The sequence below is a fragment of the Lepisosteus platostomus genome, chromosome 8 (assembly GCF_059453375.1).
Source record: "Lepisosteus platostomus isolate fLepPlt1 chromosome 8, fLepPlt1.hap1, whole genome shotgun sequence".
Taxonomy (NCBI): domain Eukaryota; kingdom Metazoa; phylum Chordata; class Actinopteri; order Semionotiformes; family Lepisosteidae; genus Lepisosteus; species Lepisosteus platostomus.
In genome coordinates this window covers 37,116,611-37,139,536 of record NC_142618.1, presented here as the reverse complement: position 1 = coordinate 37,139,536, position 22,926 = coordinate 37,116,611, and the positions used below count along the sequence as shown (strand labels likewise).

At 43.5% G+C, this 22,926-nt stretch overlaps 1 protein-coding gene across 22 annotated transcripts in view; it reads right to left on the bottom strand.

Moving 5' to 3' along the window:
- Positions 1-22,926, bottom strand: part of scrib (scribble planar cell polarity protein) — a 128,471-nt gene that overhangs the window by 44,001 nt on the left and 61,544 nt on the right. For 20 of the 22 annotated variants that reach the window (XM_088643259.1, XM_088643264.1, XM_088643267.1 and 17 more), the window contains exons 10-20: positions 21,322-21,521; positions 20,983-21,149; positions 19,469-19,596; positions 19,228-19,353; positions 18,417-18,617; positions 16,188-16,547; positions 11,840-11,902; positions 6,292-6,381; positions 4,069-4,146; positions 3,282-3,599; positions 535-615 (exon numbers count right to left, since the gene is read on the bottom strand). In XM_088643259.1, coding sequence (XP_088499385.1) covers positions 535-615; positions 3,282-3,599; positions 4,069-4,146; positions 6,292-6,381; positions 11,840-11,902; positions 16,188-16,547; positions 18,417-18,617; positions 19,228-19,353; positions 19,469-19,596; positions 20,983-21,149; positions 21,322-21,521 — 1,812 coding nt within the window. The remainder of the gene's footprint in view (positions 1-534; positions 616-3,281; positions 3,600-4,068; positions 4,147-6,291; positions 6,382-11,839; positions 11,903-16,187; positions 16,548-18,416; positions 18,618-19,227; positions 19,354-19,468; positions 19,597-20,982; positions 21,150-21,321; positions 21,522-22,926) is intronic. The other 2 variants (XM_088643263.1, XM_088643269.1) reach the window with 2 other exon arrangements.

Sequence of the window (22,926 nt, the reverse complement as noted above, 5' to 3'; positions counted from 1 at the left end):
AGGTAAAATGGGATTATTGGACTTTCAAAGATACTCTTTGCTCTCCTGCTGCCACCTGGGCGCTTGCAGGCCTGCGGTGCTGCTGGTGAGGAGGGGAGTGCCTCTCCTCCAATCAGCATTGATCCTCCTATGGATGAAAGCTGTGTAGTCTGTGCTAAAGATGAGAGGCTCGAAGATGGGTGGGCTGGAGTGGTTCGCCCGCATTTTCTCACTCTTCCCTGTGTGCGGTTACAGGGTTCGTAGCTGCGAACTCTTTCAAATTAGGTGGGAATAATAAAATGATGAGAGATTCTAAATAAAAAAAGGGAGATAGAAGGGAAACTCTCACAGTGAAAAGTGTGCTTGGGTGAATGATTGTGAGGGGATGACTGCAAGCAAAGAGAAATGGGAGAGTCTCTTAGATCTGTTGCTCACGACTCCTCTGAGCGAGCTGGCACTGTCAAGGGGAGCAAGAAGGAATGCACAGCACTTCATTACATAGGAGACACAATGTAATGTGAAATCTTCAGAAAGAAATAAAGCAGTGGCACTTACAGTGATCACCCTGTCGCCAACATGCAGCGTGCCGTCTCGATGGGCAGCACCTCCCTCCGCAATTCTAGAGATGAAGATTCCCTGCGATCAAAGAGCATGGAGACCAGTTATTCAAACCCAAATGCAAACAGCCTTACAGCAAACAGTTCTTAGAGAAATAACATATACAATTGTTATAAAGGTTCTGAAGAGGCATTAGTTAAAAATGTTTAAAAATGTAAGGGTGTGTTCAGTTCAGCCAGTAATTTGTTCAATTAAGTTAGAAGTGGGCACCTCTGGTGCTGGCAGGAGGTGTTTATGATTTCAATCCAAACAATCGCTGAATTTCTTAACAGAATAAATGACTTGCTTTTACACATTGATGACTTACGTTCTGCAAAACCTTGATTAGGACCTCCTGTATTGGTTAGCAATAATATTCCCATTATGCTGTACTTAGGGTACAACGTTGAGTTGAAACAGACAGCAAGAGAAGTCTTGGCTGTAGCTTTCCTGGGACTGGAACCAGGTTCTCAAATCGATAGGCTACAGGCAACTAGCTCAGGTCTCTCACCAATACTGACATGCATGTATGTCTTAAAAATGATATTTTTGGGTGGTGCTAACTTTTTTACAGACCAACCTCAAAAATACAGGGAAGAATGGAGAGCATAAAAGAGCACTTTCGTAAAAATAACTTTTTAGGAATTCCACAAATCAGTAAGAAATCTCTCAGATTTTGTACACATGGGAATTCAGATCAGAATTCAGACTCCATTAAGTGTTTAAGAAAACAGCCCAGCTGGGGTCGGGGAACAGACTACGTTTACATTCATACATTTAAACAACTCAATTGATAAGTATTGACATAGGGGTATGTACTGCTATAACAGGCTTGTGCAGCAACATGAGATCCCATCATTGAAGCACAGTATTGATAACAAACCAATGTGCCCTCACAGTGGAAAGATATCACAAAACCAGATGACCCAGCTGATAGAACTGCCCTTGAAGACTGTGCAGTTTGTACAAAAAAAGCAACTACACAGCCCTGTTTTCCAGTTGAGTTAAAAACGTACCCATGCTCTAGGTCCACAAATAAACCATTCAAACGTGGAGTTCAGTAATGTAGTGCACAAAAGATAAGAAACACTCCAAAACCATTAAAAAGCACACATAAAGCTCTGTTCCTTTTTCTAAATTATTGCTATTAATTTAAGAAATAATTCTGTTTACATTAATAATGAAAGGCTATCCTTTCTCTGGGAGCACTCCCAGAGCAAGCCAGTCCCACTGACACAGCACTTCTCCAGATCATATGAGATGACACCGCTATCACCCCAATAAGTCTCATCTGAAGGAATGCAGCTCTGCTAAATCCCTGACCGGCCCTGCAGTTCAGAACGAAACACAAGCAAAGACCACCAAACTTCCATGTTTCCAAGCTTATCCCTGCCAAACAATATTTTAGAGAGTTCCAACTATAGCACATTAACAAAACACAAACAAAAGAGTGCCCACACTTTACCAGTTTTGCTGCAGTTAAGGTAACCTTTAATCTTAACAACGTACAGCTATTTACAAACACACCATTTTTAATTATGTGACAGAGGCATAAGAGGCATTCCTAAATGAAAAAGTAAACAAAATTACTGTATCAATTCCATGTCGAAGAGCTACATAACTAAGAACTTACAGTACAGGCAGAAACTCAATGTTCTCTGTGTCTCGCTTGACTGAACCCCAGAGCTTTGTGTGTCTGTGTGTGTGTGTGTGTGTGTGTGTGTGTGTGTGTGTGTGTGTGTGTGTGAGATCGGTATTCCAGCTAACATGTGGTCAGCGTGCTGTTTATGTGGCTCAAAAATACCCCTCAGCTCAACACCACCCAAAATTGTGGGACCGATCAGGTATCACAAGCTTCTATACTTAATCCTGTCCCCATAGCAACCCTTCCAAACGGGGCCTGGGCTCTGAAAAAGGAGGTGAGCAGCACAAGACAGAGTGCAAAGCTGACTGCAGCAGTAACACTCTCTACCTTCCATCCTGTCACAGAACTGAAGGTGTCATTTTGCTGGCAGTCAATAAGCCTGTGATTTTTTTCTTTCAAGAATCACCAGTGTTTTTTGGAATTTGGAATTGACCCTTACGGTTTTGACATCTCAGCTTACAGCTATGAATAGCTAATAATGAGAAAGTACCCCATCTCTGAGTCAATGTCTTTCAACAAATCACAAGCACCACAGTCCTGTAACGTGCTGATTAGAGGAGAGGTCTGTCCCTCAACAACAGCACTCTAAGCTTGCCAGCCCCCAAGGAAGCAACAGGGGTTGCTGTGTCTCTGGGAGTCAAGACAGCCCTAGCCAACTAATTCCACTCAGTCATGCTCATCCAATTGCGCGCCATTGTCTGGGCGTGCACTCGTAGGAACTCCAGTAACCGTTGAGCCACTCAGAAGGCCTCCCAAACCTGTTCTGATCACGAAGTATTAGTCTACCATTGTCCATACCATTATCTTTGTCTCAAACTACTGTAACAGTCCTTCCTAAAAATTTATCATCGCCAACAGTTTTTCCTGACCATTTTTCTAGAGGATTTTCTTGTTGCCTCCCAATTGTGCTCCTCCAGATCTGAGCTAGAGGAGCAGTTGAGGGGTCATCTTTCAATAACAGCGTACTGTAATATAATCTGTTAGTATTTCTGTTAGTTTAGCATATTCATATTAATCTCAAGTTGGACAACATGAAAAGACACCCTGCAGTCAGACTCACCGTGTCTCCGGTGTGGTAGGGTGTGGAGCCCTTGCCTCCGGCGATACTGAACCCCAGCCCCTTGTCATTGCGCACCAGGCAGGTGGAGAGGCGCTGGCAGGGGCCTGAGGCGCCAGGGCTGTTGGGGGTGAAGGGTAAGCCGCTGCGGCGCTCGCGAGGGAAGTAGTCATCCTCGGGCCGCAGCGGCGTTGTGGTGATGGCGTTCTCGGGCTCCACCATCCGCTCACGAAGAACCGTCATGGACACCGCCGAGCCAGAGCTGCGCAACGCCTCCACTGCCTTGTGGTGCTCGGCATCATGCAGGTCAACACCATTCACCTGGGGTGGACAGAGACATGCAGAGTGACACGTACAGAGATGCGCAGGAGTAGAGAGATGTACATGCAGTACAACGGAGAGAAACAGACAGGCACGGAAAACATGTAAGACCGAGAAAGGAGATAAGATACAGTAAGGGAATAAACAATTCTTTGTGTCTGTAAAAAAAAACTCTGTGACAGAATGGTACACTGGTAGGAAATTGACCATTACTTTCTATTCTCAATCTATTTATTGAAGCATGTAATGAATGTCTACATGGCTTTTCGATTTAGAGGACAGACCTTGAGAGTTAATATTGAAATTAATAAAATCATTTGCACAGGCATATCTTACTGGAGATAAGTCCTATTCCGATTCCTAAGTGTTCAATATAGGATAAAAGCAAAAATATAGACAAATACAGCCACACTTGCACCAGCCTCTAGGCCACAGTGCCTAAACAAGCAAGGTTAAAGCAGGTGTGTACCTCTAACAGCTTGTCTCCCACTTTGACTCCAGCGCGAGCAGCAGGCCCCTCTTCAGACACCCTGGAGATGAAGATGCCCTGGAGAGAAAAATACACAGGCGTTGGTCCAGTGACCACAGCCGCCTTCGATATAGCCCCAGGGGGACCTCTGGTACGCTGTCCACACCAGATGCCCCAGTACTAAAGTGCTGAAATAAAACACCTAAATCCCACCCCTGTCCCGTTTTTTTTCTTAACCTATCTGATTTCTGAGCATCTAGATAGTAGGTGATACTGAAGATAACTTAGAAGTGTAATTTCTTTCAGCAATTTCTTTGCTACCCGATTTCCTTAAGACAGGCAGTGATCTGTTAAAGACAGTCACTACTTCCACTATGACTCAATCCTGACCTTACCTAGATGTTCAAATATAAAAATAAATCAGGAAGCTCCTGATTCGGAATGTCTCTGGTCTAAGAACAGCTCTTCAAACCCTGAGGGCACGGCAATGTTCTTCTTGCTTGCGTGATAGGGCTGGAAACAAGTGAGGTCACAGAGAGGACTCACAGCAGCTGAATGCTGGTGATTTTTGTTTATTGGGTTCTGCCTGTGTTTAGTAAAGCTCATTTCTTTTCACGCACCATTAATGGATTTATGAGCCAGAACAGGCAGAATGAGTAGGTACACCTGGGAGTTTTCACTGAGCTCTGTGATACCAAACGGGGGATATAGTCTAACCACTCTATAAGAGGACACTGTATAAAAGGCTGGCAGACGTGTGATTAACTGAAATGTTTTATAAATCCAGCAGTCATGGGTATAGCTGAAAAATTAAAATGACTGCATTTCTTACGTTTGTAAAAGTAAAATGAGGCAGGCGTTTCCACTTTCTCTTAGCACAGACAGTTTATTTTCTGTTTCTCTCTAATCACAATGTGAACTCAGAAATGCTACACCCTGTGGGAGAATCGTCAACTATAACAATAGTACTGACGCTTATTTTCCATTAGTCACAGGAATAAACACAACTCTTTGTGGCAATTGTTTGGTCAGACATCATAGATACCAATCTTAGAAAAAACTGAGACTGTCAATTTAGAGTAAAGACTGTCAAACAATGAGCTCACTGGGATAGCATGACAAGTCACAGTCCTAACGGAAAGGCTAATGAAAATCAGTTGAATCAACATCCTTAAATTACCAATCCTCTGGAGTCAAAGGTTTCAGGGATTTTTGAGTCATTACATTCAAGCTCATTGAAACTTCTGCCCAGACAGCAATGCACTTAGCTCTGCGCTCTGTGTACTGGAACATGGTAGATTAACATGGATACATGGCGGTTGTTGGTGTCATATAGTGGCCTATTAGGTACACCTTTAGTATCAGAGCTGTCAGAATTAAATAAACTTGCTACATCAGTCCAGTGGCAGGAAGAGAAATGTCCCAGTACTAGGGTTTCCCCTGTTCAGGAGTAGGACATATTATGACCAGTTACCAGTAGAGTCAGTCTTTTCTAAACAACCCACAGGTCCGGTGTCGCGTAGTGAACAACTGTCAGCTAAACAAAGGACTTTTGTGCATGTGCAGTGTATTGGTCTCCTTTGGAGGGCTTTGAACATCAGGGTGATTCAAAAAATACTTGCGACAGGAGACAGACTAAGAACTGCTGCTGTTGTAACTTATCCCAAAAACTGCCAGGCCACGATAGTCTGGCTTCTTTGCGTTCAAGAACACAAGAGGAAACTGAAAGGGAACAAAATCTGTCAAGTTTTGAAGCTGTGAATAAAAGAAATGCGCACAAGGAAGTGTAAAGCCCTGAGAGGACCCTGTAAAAAGGCATTCTTGAAACTAGGAACCTGTCCATGTGATAATTCCTGCCTCCACCACACCTGGCAATGAAAGAGCACTCCAGCCAGTTAGAGAGGCTCACAGTCAGAGCCAAGTCAGGGAAGACTGAAAATAAACCTGAGTGCAGCTGACGTTTGCATGAAATAACCCTGCACAGTTATCTTCATCCCCTGTACATTCTGTTTGTATTATGTCAAAAGCAGCTAATGCTTCAATGTCTTACACTTAAAATTTACTGTTGGCTTAAATACTGAATGACTTGTGTTCAAAACACAGCAGACATGACTCTCAGTCAGTAGTACAAGGCCATGGGATTCTCTCTCACGTAGGGAGAAAGCACAAAAGTGCTCTGCTAGACCAGAAGGTGTAGACACTAGCCTCCTGAGCTCCCCTTACCTCGTCATCCCCCTTGTAGGGTGTGGAGCCTTTCCCCCCTGCAATACTGATCCCCAAGCCCCCAGTCTGCCGCAGGATAGTTAGCGTCAGCTGGAAGATGAACACAGGGGTTAAACGCAGCAGGAAAAGGACAAGACGCAGGGTTAGAACGAGGTGGTTTAACTGAAAGAAGTATCACAGATCCCCATCACTAAAACTCCAAAAAACAAAGCTGAGAAATAAGAGCTGAAGTAAACAGTACTCAAGAGCAACATGATAAAAATACATCCATTCTGGTACTAACTGCTGCTGCGTTTAACTGATATACAGTAAACTACAGAAGCTGTGTTGAGTTTAGTCTGTGAAACTTCCTTAAAAGATTCACCAGAGAAAACGAAGCTGTGCCCGTGATGGCCAGACAGCTACATGGCTAGGTTCTCAATTCAATCAGCACTATGCAGAGCGAAAAGCAAATCTGGGGCAATGTGGACAATGACCACTGGCAACACATCTTTCAATTCTCCTCTGATGCTGCTCTGATAAAAAAACAACTTAGAAAACTCTAAGCTGCATCTCCTAGTATATTTTTCAAAGTGTCTTTTAATTAATGTACACCCTGCGATATTGATTGAACTGCAGCCAAGAAAGCATTTTTCCCTGATGCCAAACAGCTTGTGAAGTTCTACCACCTTCAATTTTGAGGAGATGAAAAGAGAACCTAGAATAACAACAATAACAACAAAACACAGATTTGCACAATTTAAATATATATTGTATATATAACAAGGAAAATACACACCTAGTACTGGGGCTGTGTTTGTCTTATGATATATAATAAAATAATCCAAATAACTGCACCCCTGTTTTACCAAACAATCAGATTGAGTTGGATTGAATGTTACTGCCAGCAGGCCATGCATAATGGACATGAAAGGAAATGAGTGGGAAAGATTAGTTGGAGAGTAAAAGCTGGGGACGCTCAGGTCTCTAACTAGCTGAGGTACACATCACTACACAGGCTTTACACTCTTCTTCTATTGAGTAAAACCTCAGACTGAAATAAGTTGATTGCTCCCAGAATTAATCTACTCTTCCAAAATCAGGAACATATATATCTTTCACAGGGTGACATGGCACATAATCGCACTTAGGACATAATTCTTGATGCTCAACTGCTCGCTGAATTCTTTATCCCCTGGTTCAGTCACAGTAATCAAATATTCTATTCCGTTCACTTTGCAGAAGATCTCTCCAGATGTGACTTTAATCCTACAGACTCAAATTAAAAGCTTTACAAGGGACATGCACCACCTTTCCTAGGAATACAGTCTGAATAAACTGCTACACTGCTTCGTTTCATATTGAGAAAGAAAACAGGTCATGGTAAGATCCTTAATTAAGTTCTGTACAAATTCAGCTGTCTGTATACACAAATCATCAGTACCTGCTTTGTTTTCAAAACACGCCGTCAAAAATACACTGCATAGCCAGTTGGGAATTAAATATATAAGTGACAAGATTCCTCTGTCAGATGGCAAAAAAACGTTCTGATCCTTGACAGGAAGGACATGAGCTATAAAGGCTGTGAGGGCTACAGGCTTATTTATCAAGATAGCGTGCTGCTAGGAGCTTTTACTGCTGCAGACATGTGACTCCAGGCTATTATTAGGATTGCCTGAATAGGCTTAACCTGTCATTTCCTCAGGACACTGTGTAACTACTACAAGAGGTCATACTCCTCTGCTGCAGGACTGACCCCGTGCCCTGATCTCTTATCAATTAGGTCAGTGAAAAACCAAAGTCTGAACTTTTGACCAAAGTCAAAAACCTTCGTTTGACTTTAAATATAAACAGGGTGTGTGCAAATGTGTGCAAAATGAAATAAAATCTGAATGAATGAAGAAAGTAACTCCCCCTATCCAACCTGCTTTACTGACTGGATCCCTTTCAGAAGTCCTAAACAAGAGATTGTCCCTAGTATGCATGACACTAGAAAGAAACTCCTAAAAAACAGAGCAGTGTCAGGAGAAGGGGGATACAAATAAAGGAAGCAGAAAAGATGCAATTGCTTCGTGGCACTTCTTTTGATTTGTATTTAGTGAGTTACACTGCCTATACTGGAGATGCTTATTTACTTTTGTCAAAGCAGCTTGATAGAACCCTAGATCAGATCAAGAAGAAATAGCAAAATGAGCATGAACAGTAGATAGGCCTCTCACATAAGCAGCATCAATTATTTTATTCATCTGAATTAAGAAATTAATATAAGTTTAGGCATCAACTCAGTCTAAAAGTACATATTTTTCTATTAAGACTTAAAACTGAATTATCTGCTTTATAAGCAAAAACCTGTCCAATTCCTGTGTGGACCTTCCTTAAATTACCAGAGGGGTGCTCTGTGATGGGTGTCACAGGAAACCTGTTCTCAGAGACAAGATGTTATCTACACAGAGAACATTTATAAGACACCTCTTTCTTCCACACTGGATAAAAGGTAACAAAGGACAATCACATCTACCACATATTAGAGACTGACGTTCATTAACTTTAAAAAGCCTTTTCTTTACAGCCCTGTGGCCCCGTGTAATAATCCCTGCCCTTCCATGGGTTGTGAGTGAGCATTAGCAGCGTGACATGGGAATTCTCTCAACACATGCAAACTGGGCTAGAACTTGTTTCTCCAATGGTGGGCCCCTCAATTTTCTTCCATTTCTGGTGACTGTGCTTTGGACAAAAGCACCCCAGAGCCTCCCAAGCCTCCGGCTTGCCGGATCGCACATTTGAGCCTGAGTCACGTCACCCGGGACTGACTGGGACTGGGATGCCTAAAGCGGTGGCAATCAAACAGCTGTGCAGGGTGGGATTACTTGAGCAGTCTCTCTCAGAGATGCCTAGCTCTTGCAGGCATGCATCTCTCCCCCAGTTGGAGTTGTGCTTCCAGCAGGGGGCTCTGTTGGATGTGTTAAAAGACAAGAGGCTCAATGGTGGACAGGTCAGGACACTCTGCCTATACTTCCTCATTCTCCCGTGTGTGGTCACAGGGTTTGGGGCTCTGAGCTGAGATATAAAAACCACTCAACTGACATTTTTTTTAAAACTGTCAATCTTCTCCAGGGTTTGCAAGTTCTGTTCTTCAGGATGTTTCTACTTTGGCTAAAAAACAAACTTTATATGCCTATGAACGTGGTGAATTAGTTGGATATGATGAACAAAGAATACTATATAAATATCCTAACAATGGTTACCACCCAGCCTCCTAGCCCTTGCACAAGCTGTAGCCAGTTCAAACCCTTCTCTCTATAAAATGTTATTCAAAGAATAGACTCATAAGGATTCCCATGTATGTTTCAGCAGTGCGTGAGTTAACATCTTTAAACATGGGTTCCTGACATATCACACTAAGCAGAGTCAACAGTGGTAACAAGTGAAGGTAGGTTCCTGTGTCTAACAGGACACGCTCTGAACATCTGAACACCTTCTTGTGCTGCAGACACAACTAAAACACCTCTTCACCATCTCAAGCTGCTCATTAAAGGCATATTGTTTTGGTGCATTATTTGTTTCAAATAATGAAAAAATCTACAAAATGTTTAAAATGCAAGCAAAATAAAGAAAATCCATATTAAAGTTGAAATAACCGAGAGAAAATGTATTGATTATTATTTGCATGTTTAGCACAAAAAAATTAGAGTATAAAGTTGCCAATGTTCTTTGTTTGGATTTTTTGTTTCCATATTATTTGCACTCTTAAAACGCTTTGGACCCAACTTGTCTCAAACAAGAGTGCAATAAAAGTGCCAAAAATATCCAGGCAATGAGTAAGTGTGAATGCTACTAATAACTACTGTTACTGTTTTTCTCTATAAAATGCTTTAAATCAGTTATGATTTGTGGACTATAGTATTGGAGCTGTTACCGGTAACCCTATGTTGCCTTCATATATCAAGCCTTAGGATCATTGGGAACTCATCTCCATTAAGTCTGCATTGCAATGGCCTCTTTTGCCTGTTACTTAGAGCTCCTTGCTTTTCCATAACACAGTTTAACATTATACACAGTTCTGGCATTAATACTAGTAATAATTTTTATTACTGTTAGAGTATGTTAGAGTATGCTGGACACCAAATTATTTAAAGGCAGGACTACTGCCAGAAACCACTGTTAAGACTAAAGAAACCTTTTTAACTAAGTTTGCTAGAAACCACAAACTGTAATACAAATTGTCACGTATGAGACAAATTTCAGTTCTTGGCTTGTGTCCAGTGTCCAGGGAATACAGGAATGTATTGCAGGCGGCTTACAGATATATCTGTTTTTGGGATCAGAAAACGTGAAAGAACAGAGTGAATGCAAACAGTTTAGCAAAAGCAAAAACTAGAAACAGAACACTGTGCAGTTCCATCAGAAAATTGTCCAATTGTATTTATTGGAATTGAAATACATTTTTCAGCATAAGTGAGGCAAATATATTTCAAATAAAGGTACAGTATCTGGCAACAAAATATTCTAGCACTAAAAAGGCCAGACCTTTACTGCATCAAATGTAATACTGTATTATCAGCAAACGCAAATACTCAGAAGAGCAGAATAAAACTAAATTGGAGCTATAAACTTCTCTATAATCTTTACTTCCTCTATGCTCTGAACCTGCTGTCACTTTAGGATGGTCTCCATGTTCATCCAAGAAGTTTTAACTTCACTTAAAGAGGCTACAGTTTTATTTAGAGCAATTAGAGAAAACAAGGGAGACAAAATAGCTCAGTGTACAAATCACAAAGGTTAAGTGAAGGTTTCTTCCAGTCCTCTCCCTGCCACAGTCTAAATACAACAGCCTATGATCCTTAGAATGATGCTGTTCTCTTATCTGAAAGATAAACCAGTTTTCTGCTGCCTCAGCCTCTTTTCAGTACCTGTGGCAGCGCTGCAAGTCCCTGTCACATGACTGGTGCTCAGCACTGTGTGTTGTGGGTCAACACTGAGTGACCCCAGCAGAACAGCATACAGAGCATGAGCGAAGAAAAGGGGGATGGAGAGGTAGAGGAAGGAGAGAGGACAAGAAAGAGTGCAGTGGAACCTACTGGCAAAGGAGCAACAATAGGAACTCCAGCCCCACAATCAGAGATTCAGCGCCTGGAGGAATTACATGATCTACTGATTATTTTCCTCTGTGGAGATTTGGGTGGAACCTGTGTTTCATAACCATAGCTGGACAGTTGCAATTACCACAGATGTTATCAGAACACTGCAGGCTCCAATCATGTTAGACTATAGTAAACTGTAGTTTTAACAGCTGGGATAAGCTCAAGCACTTATAAGATACCTGGAGTGTACAGGACTGACTTAATAGGAAAAACAAGATGCAATGTAAAATGTACTGAAACTGGATTCCTCTTTTTGTTTCTTCCTCCAGACAGGTTGCACTGCTTTGACCATTGCAAACTTGGCTTTTCTGGCGATTGGCTTGGGTTAATGGTGGATCTGTGTTCTTGTGAGAGAGGGTGAGCTAACAGGTTGAGTGAGAGAGAGCAAGACTGAGGGAAAGCGAATGGGAAAGAGAGTAGGTACAGACCTCTTCCTCCTCAATTCGAGCAGGCTCAATCAGCAGATTATTGACTTGATCAAATGACACCCCCTGTTAGGACAGGAACCAGCGAGAAGCATGCGGATTAGTGGAGCCAAAAAAAAAACCCCAACAACACGCTCACCGCACCAAACACCAACAGACTGCCAAACCACCACACAGACAAGCATACAGAACAACTGACAGACACACAGGGCACAGCACATGAGGGTGGTGTAATCAATTACAATCACATGGCACTGGAAAGCGAGTCATTTCAGCTTGGAATTGTAAGACGTTTGAGTGAGTCTGTGAGAGTAAAGGTTGCTGGTGACTCCCAGAAGCTTTGGTAGCACCGTGTTGAAATGAAAGACTTTCCCAGAGGTGTCTCCCTGCGGTTGTAACTGAGCACAGCACCAGCAGTGTCCCAGCCTTCCTGATGAAGATGCAAACCGGGGCAGAGGCGGAAACTTCAGACCCATGGCGTAGAGAGGGCAGACCACACGATGTTTGGCTAAACGGAGCTGCCCTGTCAGAAACTCCCAGAAAGAGGATGGTGAGGTGCAGAACACAGAAAGGAATTCAGATGTTAAAGCTCCCTCCAGCCTTCAAAAAATAGTCATTGACCCTGCTCTCACAGGAAACAGGTGTCAGGGTTAAATCAGTTGTTCCCTAAAAAAGGAAGACTGAAGATAAAAAATCCATTTAACCGAGAGGGTCTCAGTACTTCGGGTCTTTAAGAGCCTCCTCCAACTGTGATTAGCTAGTATCCTTAATCACTTGCACTCTTAGAAACTAATAAATTACAGATGCCATTTGCTAAAGTAACAGGACAAACGTTTTCATTTTTTTCTTCAAAACTAATTTACAGTGCCCTGTGGCACAAATGCCTCAACTGCTCAAATAAGGACAAAGATACAATAAGTTGAAACATTACTGTGATCAGTAGGTATACAGGCTGATGATTATTTCAACTACATCAGTTCAGCTAAAACAATGATCAGAAGGCATCGTGTCCCTCAGGTTAGGCTTGGCCTGTTGCTGAAAGCACCTCTGATGACCACAGGAAAAACACCTTGAACAGGGTAACCAGTGGGCTCTTCACAAAAGAACAACTGTCTACGTTGTTAATTGGCACCTGCCACGTTTTCTGAGTGAGTGAGTTTCTTCCAGTCAGCAAATTCTGGCCCTAGATGACAAAGAACCAGAAGGCTTAAAGCACCATCTGCTTATTGCTCAGAAACAACCATTACATTGATGCTCAATTTACCAGATAATCAATTCCAACAAATAAACGTGAGGTCAGGAGAAATCAAAAGCAACACCAGTGCAGATCTTCAGGATTAGCCGTGTTTAGCACAGAACTAACAGGAGAAAAAAACAACAATGAAAGAAAAACACACCTCATCTACTTGTTTGATGGACACGGGAATTCACATTTCTAAAAACTGTAATTCTTCTTTTTAAAACCTGTCTACAAAATCTTTTAGAAACCAGACTCTATCGCATATGACCAACATGGGTGTTTCTGACTGATTTTACTCCCCTCCTCTGTCCTTTGCAGTGGTCTGAATATCTCATTTGGTCATTTCCACCTCTGCCACACACCTCACCTCAATATCACAAACACCCAGTGCACCCCTACTCACCACACAGACACTCCTCAGTAAAGCCACACATCCCAGTCCAATCACACACCGATGCAATGGTACACAAACCCACACAAGCCAGCACAGCCACTTGCACACTCAGGTGAGCAGCAGCCCCTGGGTCCCCAGCCCACCACTGCTCAATCCTTCTTCGCCATCCCTGCTCGGACACCGCCCCCACTGCAACACCAGGGCTCAGCTCAGACACAGCTCTGCCGCCGAACTCCCTCCCACGCTGCTCCCCTGAAAGCAGGGCGCCAGCATGCTTCACGTTTCAACTCAAAGGCCATTATCTAGGCAGGTCTTTTCACTTCCATTACATGATTCAGTTTGTGATTCCTGTACAATCACAAAATAATCAGCTTTAAATAGTAAGTGAAGCCAGCTGCTGGGGTCCTGATGATCATTTTGAAATGCCCCATGCTTGATGAATGCATTGCAGCAACGGGGAACCTAGGAACATGGCAGAGTGAAACACCTTTCCATTTAAACTTATGGAATAAACAGATGTTGACATGTTCAGAACTTCCATGTTTAAAATGAAAGTTTTCTGAATCCAGACAAGTGAGGTTATTACTGTTTTGTAAAGTAATTCTGCGTGTCTGCTCTGATTGTTTGTGCTGGCAGAAATTAAAATTATATTCTATGGTTCTTTTTGTAATTTCACTTTTTTATTGTGCCATAGTAAAAAAATCACTAACTCTGCTCTGGACATCCCTTTACCTTTGGCAAAGAAAAACATTGGGAGTGATTTCTCCAGCTAGCTTTCCATTCAGATAAGACTTAACCTTAAAGCCAAAGACCTATCCTTACCTTATTGCTCAATGACACGGATTTTCTATTGCTCAATGACAATGAATCATCTTAGGACAGTTCATCACTATTCAATGGAAATTAAATGAACTTATACACCATTGGCTGCAACTACCTTTAATAACCAAAGCCTCAACTTTGCTTTCTGACAGCAAACGACTGCTGATACATTGATGAAGAATCATGTATTCACACGTGAGCTAAGGAGAGCATTCTGCAGTCAGAGTACAGAGAGGACCCAGCTGAAGCCCTGGTGTTGCATCAGCGATGGCCGAACGAGTGCTAAACCCAGCCAGAACAGAAGAGAAGTGAGGGTGAGACCAGGGAATCCTGGGGTTTGCCTGCGTTTGTAGCCCACGTTAAGAATCCTTCAGTTAAAAAAATAAGATTGCCATTTTATTTAATTATTAATAAAATCAACACATTCTCAAAAAAAAATAACGCAAAAGCAAAACGCATTCGACAACTGAGCCTAGGAGTAAGGAATTATTCCCAAAAGGCTGTGCCCACGGGAGAGGGAGCAGGTAGATCAAAAATTTACTCAACATGTCATCAACCAGAAAGAAGAAATGTGGCCCCCAGCGTGCGCAGGCAAGGGCCAGGGACTGAGAGCCAATATGCGTCTGGTGCCAGTGTGGATGTCAAAGGGGTGCAGGCGCCAAACTATGTGGGGAAACTAGCAGAACAAGTAATGAATTTCTTCTGTTTGAAGCATCACTGCACCAGTCTGACAGCAATTTCGACAGCTGTACCTGCCCCAGTGACACACGGGGGCATGGCTTGGTCAGGGGTGCACTAGCAGCAGTGGCAGGCTGACGGCTTGGGTAGGACAGGCACTCCAGCAGGGCAGCACACTTCCAGATGAGGGGCAGGAGAAAGCCAGACAGCCTGGTGCCAAGTTGAACTGTCGATAATGGATATCCTGTGTCCTGCGCCTGGCCGGGCTGTGTGAGCGAGGTCCACTCACGTGTGAGTGTGTGTGAGTGAGAGTGAGTGAGGAAGAGTAGATGTTCATCTGTAAATGTGGCCACAAGCACCCGGAACTGAATTCACCTGCCATACCTCTGGGCTCCTGTAAACCGTTAGTGGACCATGAGCAGGACAAAATGACAGACTTCAGAATGGTGACGAAGGGTTGATTGACACTAATGCGGGATTTACTTATTATATTCTGTTTATTTTTCCTTCCTTTAGAGGCCGCTAGGTAAGGCAGGCAGCGGATAGCGGGGGGGGGTTATCCATTCCACTTGTAAAGAGACCATATGGAAACAGCCTTCAGTGTTGATCACACCAACTTCAGATAATGTGCACAAGCTAGGCATGCAGATTAGAGCTGTGAAGTGGATAGTGATGACTGGGACCCTTCATTAAAATCTGATTGCTGGCCAGAAGACCAAGGGTTCACAAGGGTTACAGCCACATTGTGGGCAATCATGGTGCTCTGCTGTCTGTCTGCTAAGGATGTTGCTGATGAAGCCTCATGACCACTGAAGAAAACTGGATGAGCTACTGTAGTCAAGAGAAATTGCTAATCTGTCTACAGGAAGAGGAAGGCTGTTAATGCTCATTTTAATGAACACAAAACTAACACATCAGCTCTAAAACTAGGCTAAACATTAATTTCACTGCAGTTCGACTAGTTTGTGAATTCTTCTTCTCCTAGAGCACTCTAATTCCAACATCTAGAATCTTATTTTGGGAGTTGAGCGATCCGAGTCTTCAGCACATACACAGTGTATTGACTTGTAAATAAGCAGCATGTAAAAACAAAAGCCATAACCTATCAGAGCCCAACATAGTCGAGGTTTAGGCTGGTAGTGAGAGAGAATGGAACAGTTGTAACCTCTTGCCCTCCTGTCACCCCAGCTGCCGCCAGCCCGGACGCAGTGCCTTACCTTGACAGGCTGTAAGGATCCACTGGCCCGGTCACTCAGCCTGCTCTCGCCCCAGTCCAGCTCATCTCCTGGCAGGGGCTGCGTAACCACTTCTGGCCCCTCGCCGTCTTCAGCCGGAGGGAGCCCTTCGGCACTCAGGCCCTGCAGCAGCGCAGCCACGGCCTCGGGCTTGGGCAGCTTGGTGATTTTGAAGTGCTTCTTGTAGTGCGGGGTGTCCTTTCGAATCAGCCGCTGCTTCTCCATGGGGAAGGCCGGCCTCTCCTCCTCTTCCTCGCTCCTCTCTCCATCCTCGTCCTCGTTGTCCTCCTCTTCCTCCTCGCCCCCCCGGATGATGGGCTCCTCGGCGAAGTGCACTGTTGGCTGCAGAGAGAGAACCAAAAGATGGGTGAGCCATGTTGAGCACCCCTGCGGCCAGCTCTCTTCCTCTGGATTTCTGTGAAAGGGTGGTGGGCAATGGCTTTGCCAGAGTGTGCGACACAGTACATGTGTCTGATTAGGTACACGCACTCTCCCGCATAAACTTAGTCTCCAGTTTAGAAAAGTCAGAAGCGCCCCTTTCTCAGCCACTGCGTAAACACATGCAGTATAGAGGAATACCACTCATGATCTTGTAGAGATCCCTTATCTGCCTTGTTGTGCCGGCCAGTAAGGAAGGAGGGACAGAAGAGCAGAACTGCAGGTCCGCCAGGGTTTATTACCTTGGGTTTCTTAAACAGTTAAGGTGTGAGTATGCAAATTATGAAGAGAGCAATAGGTTGAGAGAGAAAACTTTTCCCCTTTATATATGAAGAGAGAAACGAAATAACAATTAATGAAAAAAGCATTTAAAAATCTGTAATTAGAATAATTAACAACCCTTAAATATGTACACTACGGTAAATGAAACATTGGAGAAAGAGAATTACCTTTTCATGAACATTAATACAAAAATACATTATATTCTATACATTTCCTTAACCTGCACTGTACCGACTGCGAACCGTTCAGTAATTAAACACAAACTAAAACAGTAAATCATAAAATAAAATTACTTGGGTGCTTTCCTGATCTCAATATGAGTTTCTCTGAATTTTAACTGAATAAGCACAATGATACAAAAGGTGCCAGACATAAGTAAAAACAAAGTGAAACTCAAAGTGGAAGTGAGTCTTGGTAATGAATGCATTATGCATAGTCTACACTAATAAACATGGAGGGAACTCACCACACTAAGAGCTCTTTATGTATCTATCGTAACCTTTCTGCAGCTTGAAAATTTTATTTCAGGACCCATGGGACGTTTTTACATAAAGTGGAATTCATGCAAATTGAGATTTTTATATCCTTGGGGAGAGGTGTAAAGGAAAAATGCTTGCTCAACTGTTATTGGAGTGATAGCTGCTGAAATGAATTCTGAAAGAATCAGGGGAAATAGGAGCATTGAGCCCTTAATGCACCACAGGTAGTTACAAAAGCAATAGGTTCTGAGTGGAAGCTCACTAAATCATCCCAAGAACTCTTTTTTGGTACAAAAAACGGCACAGATGAGCTCAGAATGAAAATATATTTCAGCGTACTAAAGCTTTTTTCTTCACTATAATCAGGTTAAAAAGTATAAACCAGCTTCTCTATAGGAAAAGGCAGTTTGCTCAAAGACTACAGTCTAGTCTCTAAATTCCTGTGAGGCTCTGCAAAGAGAATTATGTTTCCACCCACAGCATTTCATCTGTTCTGACAGAACAACATTGTGAGTTTCTGCATAACAAAAAAACTGGACCAGACCTTTCACTCTGTTCGTGAATTTCTGAACTTCCTGTTAACTGCATTTAAAAACACTCAATTAATTCTGTCTGTACACAACTGGAGCGTGCCGTTTATCAAGAAAAACTTTTATATAACGTTTTGCTTGTTACTTAATGTAAAATGACTCCCTTCAAAGCAAGTTGAAAGAGCACCAAGTATAAAATGTCCTTTACCAAATGGGACTGATATATTGGTCTTCCAAATTTACTTTAGAGAAGGGCTGTCAGACTCATGGAGGGTTGAATGTCTTCTAGTGTTTCTTCTGTTGAGCTTTCAATTACAGAGATAAACAAATTAACTGAAAAGTTGCAATACTTGTAAGCATGCTCTGAAGTGTACTCTGCATAACTGTACCTTTAATGAAGTGAATGTTTTGATTAATCAATAAAAAGTTCAATAAAATCATATACCCTCCAGCACCAGATCCTGAGACCACCGCCTGCTCACCTCAATATACTCCACCTCCATCTCGTCGCCCAGGCCCTCCTCCTCCTGCTCCTCGGCCTGGCCCTTGGGAGACTCCTCCCCTGGCACCCCCACAGCACCAGCCTGTCCTTGCCTTTCCTCCTGGGAGCTGGCAGAGGCCGTGCTACTGGAAGCCTGGGAGTCCTGGCTCCTCTGACTGGATAGCCCGCTCAGACGCTTCTCCTGAAAACAGTCAGGAGTCAAAAACCTGCAAAACCCAATCCCTCGTGATGACCACATTTGTACACAATATTCTAAATGAGGCCTGACTGGTGCCTTGTACAATTTTAACATAACATCCCTTGATTAACATCTATATATATTTGAGAAGGTTGCACGGTGGCACAGCCCTGGGGTCCTGGGTTCCATTCCTTGGGGCCATTCTGCATGGAGTTTCTATGTTCTCCTCATATTTGCATGGGTTTCTTCTGGGTGCTCCAGTTTCCTCCCACAGCCCAAAAACGTACTGGTAGGATAAGTGGCTTCTGGGAAATGTGGCCCTGGTGTGACTGTGTGCATGTGTCTGCATACATATATTCGACTATACAGTCTAAGATTGAGTTCACCTTTTTATCACATCACCACATTGCGTAGGTGTAAACGTGTCACTATAACCACTTAAGTGTTCTGTCATTATTAGCTTCTTTCAGCTTAGTGTTTTTGCATTTGTCAACATTAAAGGTCTCACTGCTGTTACTGCCTTATCAGATCCCTTTCAGCTCCAGTCAATAACTGGGTGCTCAAAGGGGACGAAAGCCTGGAGATCAGGCTGGCCCTCTCCTGCTGCAGCTACCTCTCTTTCAGGAGTCTCGTCATCACCGTCTGGCCGGGCGGTGAAGCCCTCATTCCTCCTCTCCTCGATCACCTTCTTCATCACCTTCAGCTCACTGGGATGGGGAGTGGCCCTGCGCTGCAGCCCCTGCAACACCAGCACTCAGGGTTACACACTGCTCTTCAGGTTGGCACTCCAGCGGGTCGCCAGAGAGGTCGGCATGGGGCAGCCTCATGCGTCTGTGCTGAAATAGCACCCCTACCCTGCGCTCAGCTGCGGTGTCCTCATCCTCTGCCTCTGGCTTGGTCTCCTCCTGGAACTGGATGACCGACACCCGGTTCAGGTTGCTGTCAGTCCAGCTGTCGTCCACACTGTTCTGCAGCAGGTTCTCTGTAAGACAGCAGCAGACGAGCTGTCTCAGGGCACAACAGCACTACAGCAGGGTAACAACAGGCTTCCTCAGTCACAACACACACCCAGATCCAGGCTCTGAAGTCCCAGGAGGATGGGCATGCAGACAGCTGGCACAGCAGCACTACAGCAGGATGTGATGCTATGAATCCCTGTGCTATCCTGAATGTGATGGTCCAGTAATTCCATATTCAAAGACTTATATTATGACAACGACACCACAGTGGAGAGGTTGTGACAGAAACAGACAGAGTAGACAGACCTATTCGAAATTTCTGTAATTTGTATGGGCCGAGCCACTGTGGAAACAGATAACTGTGTTAAAGTTTAGCATGTACCAGACTTTCCAATAACCTCCTTCTACAAAATTAACAAGAGCAACTGATTGACATTTTTTTCTGGCTGAATAGAACGTGATTCCTGTTATTTGTGATCATGATTTGAATCCTACAATAATCTAAATATGAAACAGTATGCAGCTTTTAAATGTTGAGCTGTTCCCGTTTGCAGAGAGTGTACCACTTGGATAATCGCAGGCATCACAGCGTAATGGGCTGATCTGAGTGAACTGAGCACCCCGTTAAGTACAAAGATGATAACCTCAGTGTGCAGGTGGTAAGAACATAAGAAAGGTTATAAACAAGTGGAGGCCATTCAGCAACCTGGCTTGGTAATATAGCTAGTTAACTAGTTCCATACAGTCTCACCACTCTAAATAAAAATGTGCTTCCTGTTTTCAGTTTTTAATGCCCTTATATTCGTATATTCTCTTAAGCCCTAGAATTTACTGTAAACAGAGCAGCACTATCTATAACATGATGACTAATATTGTACACCATATTCTCACTGAGATTTTACTGGTTAAAACTAGCTACAAACTGCTATGGTGCGTATATGGATGCTGAATAACTGTTATGCTTTAAAGATATATCTTCATTAGATTCTTGAACTAATATGGCCATAAGCATGGCAGCTGAACTACCTTCTCTATAGTCCAGTTTACCTTAGTAACGTACCACTGAAGTCACAATATAGCACAATGCATGATGTATGTCAAAACGTCATTCATTAAAAAAGGTAGCAGTTTACATCTATATTTTCCTTGATTATAACATCACACGTAATGCTATCCTGTGTATGCAAGCCAAACGCATCTGCATATTGCTAACTGGGCGATATGCAATATGGGGTGTAACTTCACCTGGGCTCTTGAACTATAATTACTTAGCAGTGCACAGTTGACAATCTTCCACAGGCCCTGATGTAGGGGTTACAGACAGGGTAAAGACTTCCTCTTGGGCCTCAGGGGTGTGAAGTTCCCCACGGCCCACCCTACGCGTGCCCTGAGGGGAAAGCAAGGCTCACCAAGGCTTGGCGAAGGCTGCTGAGGCAGCAGGTAGCAGGTCAGCACCTTCTCCCCCGTCTTCTCATCGTCCTCCGTCTGGAACTTCAGCATGGGCTGGGACTGGTTCTCTGCCAGCCACATGGCCTTCAGGTTGAGGTTGGTCAGGGCGAAGGGCAGGTTCTGCAGCCTGGGCGAGATTGACATTTGGTAGGTAGACAGAGGTGGAGAAAAAGTAAAAAAGAAGCGCAGGCAAGGAGTGGAAGAGCGAGAGTAGCAGAGGGAGCTACAGGAGAGCAGTGGAAAACACAGAAAGGGCAGCAAAGAGTACGACGGTGAGCGAGATAGAGGGTTTCAGGCACCTGTTCCCGGCCACGTCCAGCACATGCAGCTCCGTGGCACTGGCAAGCTCAGCAGGCAGCTTGGCAACACGGTTGTCCCGTAGAGACAGAACATTGAGGCCTGTACAGCCGCCCAGCTCCACTGGCAGACAGGTGAGCCGGTTCCTGTCCACATTGAGGTTTGTCAGCTTCTTCAGCTTCCCTAGAGAGCGAGGCAGTGTCTGAGGAGGGAGAGGGAGAAAGAGAGTACTGTATCTTATACCTCTTTACTGTATCATATCCTGCAATGCAGTGCTGTAGCAATACACAATTAGCACAGACTGCCAATAAAACTCACTTGATTGCATTTAGTAGGTGAGAGAGGTGGAGGTCAATCGAAATAGGAATAGATGGTACCAGAAAAGATCAGACAGAAAGGGAGGGATGGCCTGAAGAGGCTAGGAAAAAGAGGAAGAGAGAAAGGGAAAGCCCCCAAAAAATCATTTCTGCCTGGAATGAGTGTACACTTACAAACCCGAATTATCTTGGATATAGTATAGACAGCACTGGCCATTTGGGCATCAAGTATGAAACATCAGATTTTTAAGATCTCTAAATCAGTACACTAGAAAGAAATGTGCAAAATAAAAATAGAAAAAAAAATATTTAATTTTCTCAATGGAATAAAAGTTCCATTATTATGAATAATAATATACAAGCTATATTAGTGAGACTATTTATGGTCGGTTAGGCTACAAAAAAGAGCCTATTGTGACTCCAGGACTGAAAAAGATAAGAAAGTCATTGGAGTATGTTTGGTCCTTAGGTGATTGACAGGCAGACAGACAAATGAAAGCAAATGAAACGTGGCATTTACTCTGAACATCTATAAACCTCCCCATAATCTCTAAATCAAATTTCACTGATTGACAGCTAATCTCAGGTATCACAGAGGCAAAAAACGAAACACACACAGTTTGAATTTAGTATGAGGACCCCTGTTTCTTTTGTCCTTCTGTGTTGAATTCCAGGTGAATTTATTTTTTAAACAAAAAATCATAATAATAATTGCTTAAACTTATATAGCACTTTTCTGTACACTCCACTCAAAGCGCTTTACAGGTAATGGGGACTCCCCTCCACCACCACCAATGTGCAGCAGCCACCTGGATGATGAGACGGCAGCCATAGTGCGCCAGAGCGCTCACCACACATCAGCTATCAGTGGGGAGGAGGGCAGAGTAATGAAGCCAATTCATTGAGGGGGATTATTAGGAGGTAAGGGCCAATGGGAAATTTGGCCAGGATGCCGGGGTTACACCCCTACTCTTTTCGAGAAACGCCATGGGATTTTTATTGACCACAGAGAGTCAGGACCTCGGTTTTACGTCTCATCCGAAGGACGGCGCCTGTTTACAGTATAGAGTCCCCATCACTATACTGGAGCATTAGGACTCACATGGACCGCAGGGTGGGCGCCCCCTGCTGGCCCCACTAACACCTCTTCCGGCAGCAACCTTAGTTTTTCCCAGGAGGTCTCTCATCCAGGTATTGACCAGACTCACACCTGCTTAGCTTCAGTAGGTTGCAGTGTGATATGGCTGCTATATTTGTTTGGATGCAATACTTGACATATTTCTTTGCAAC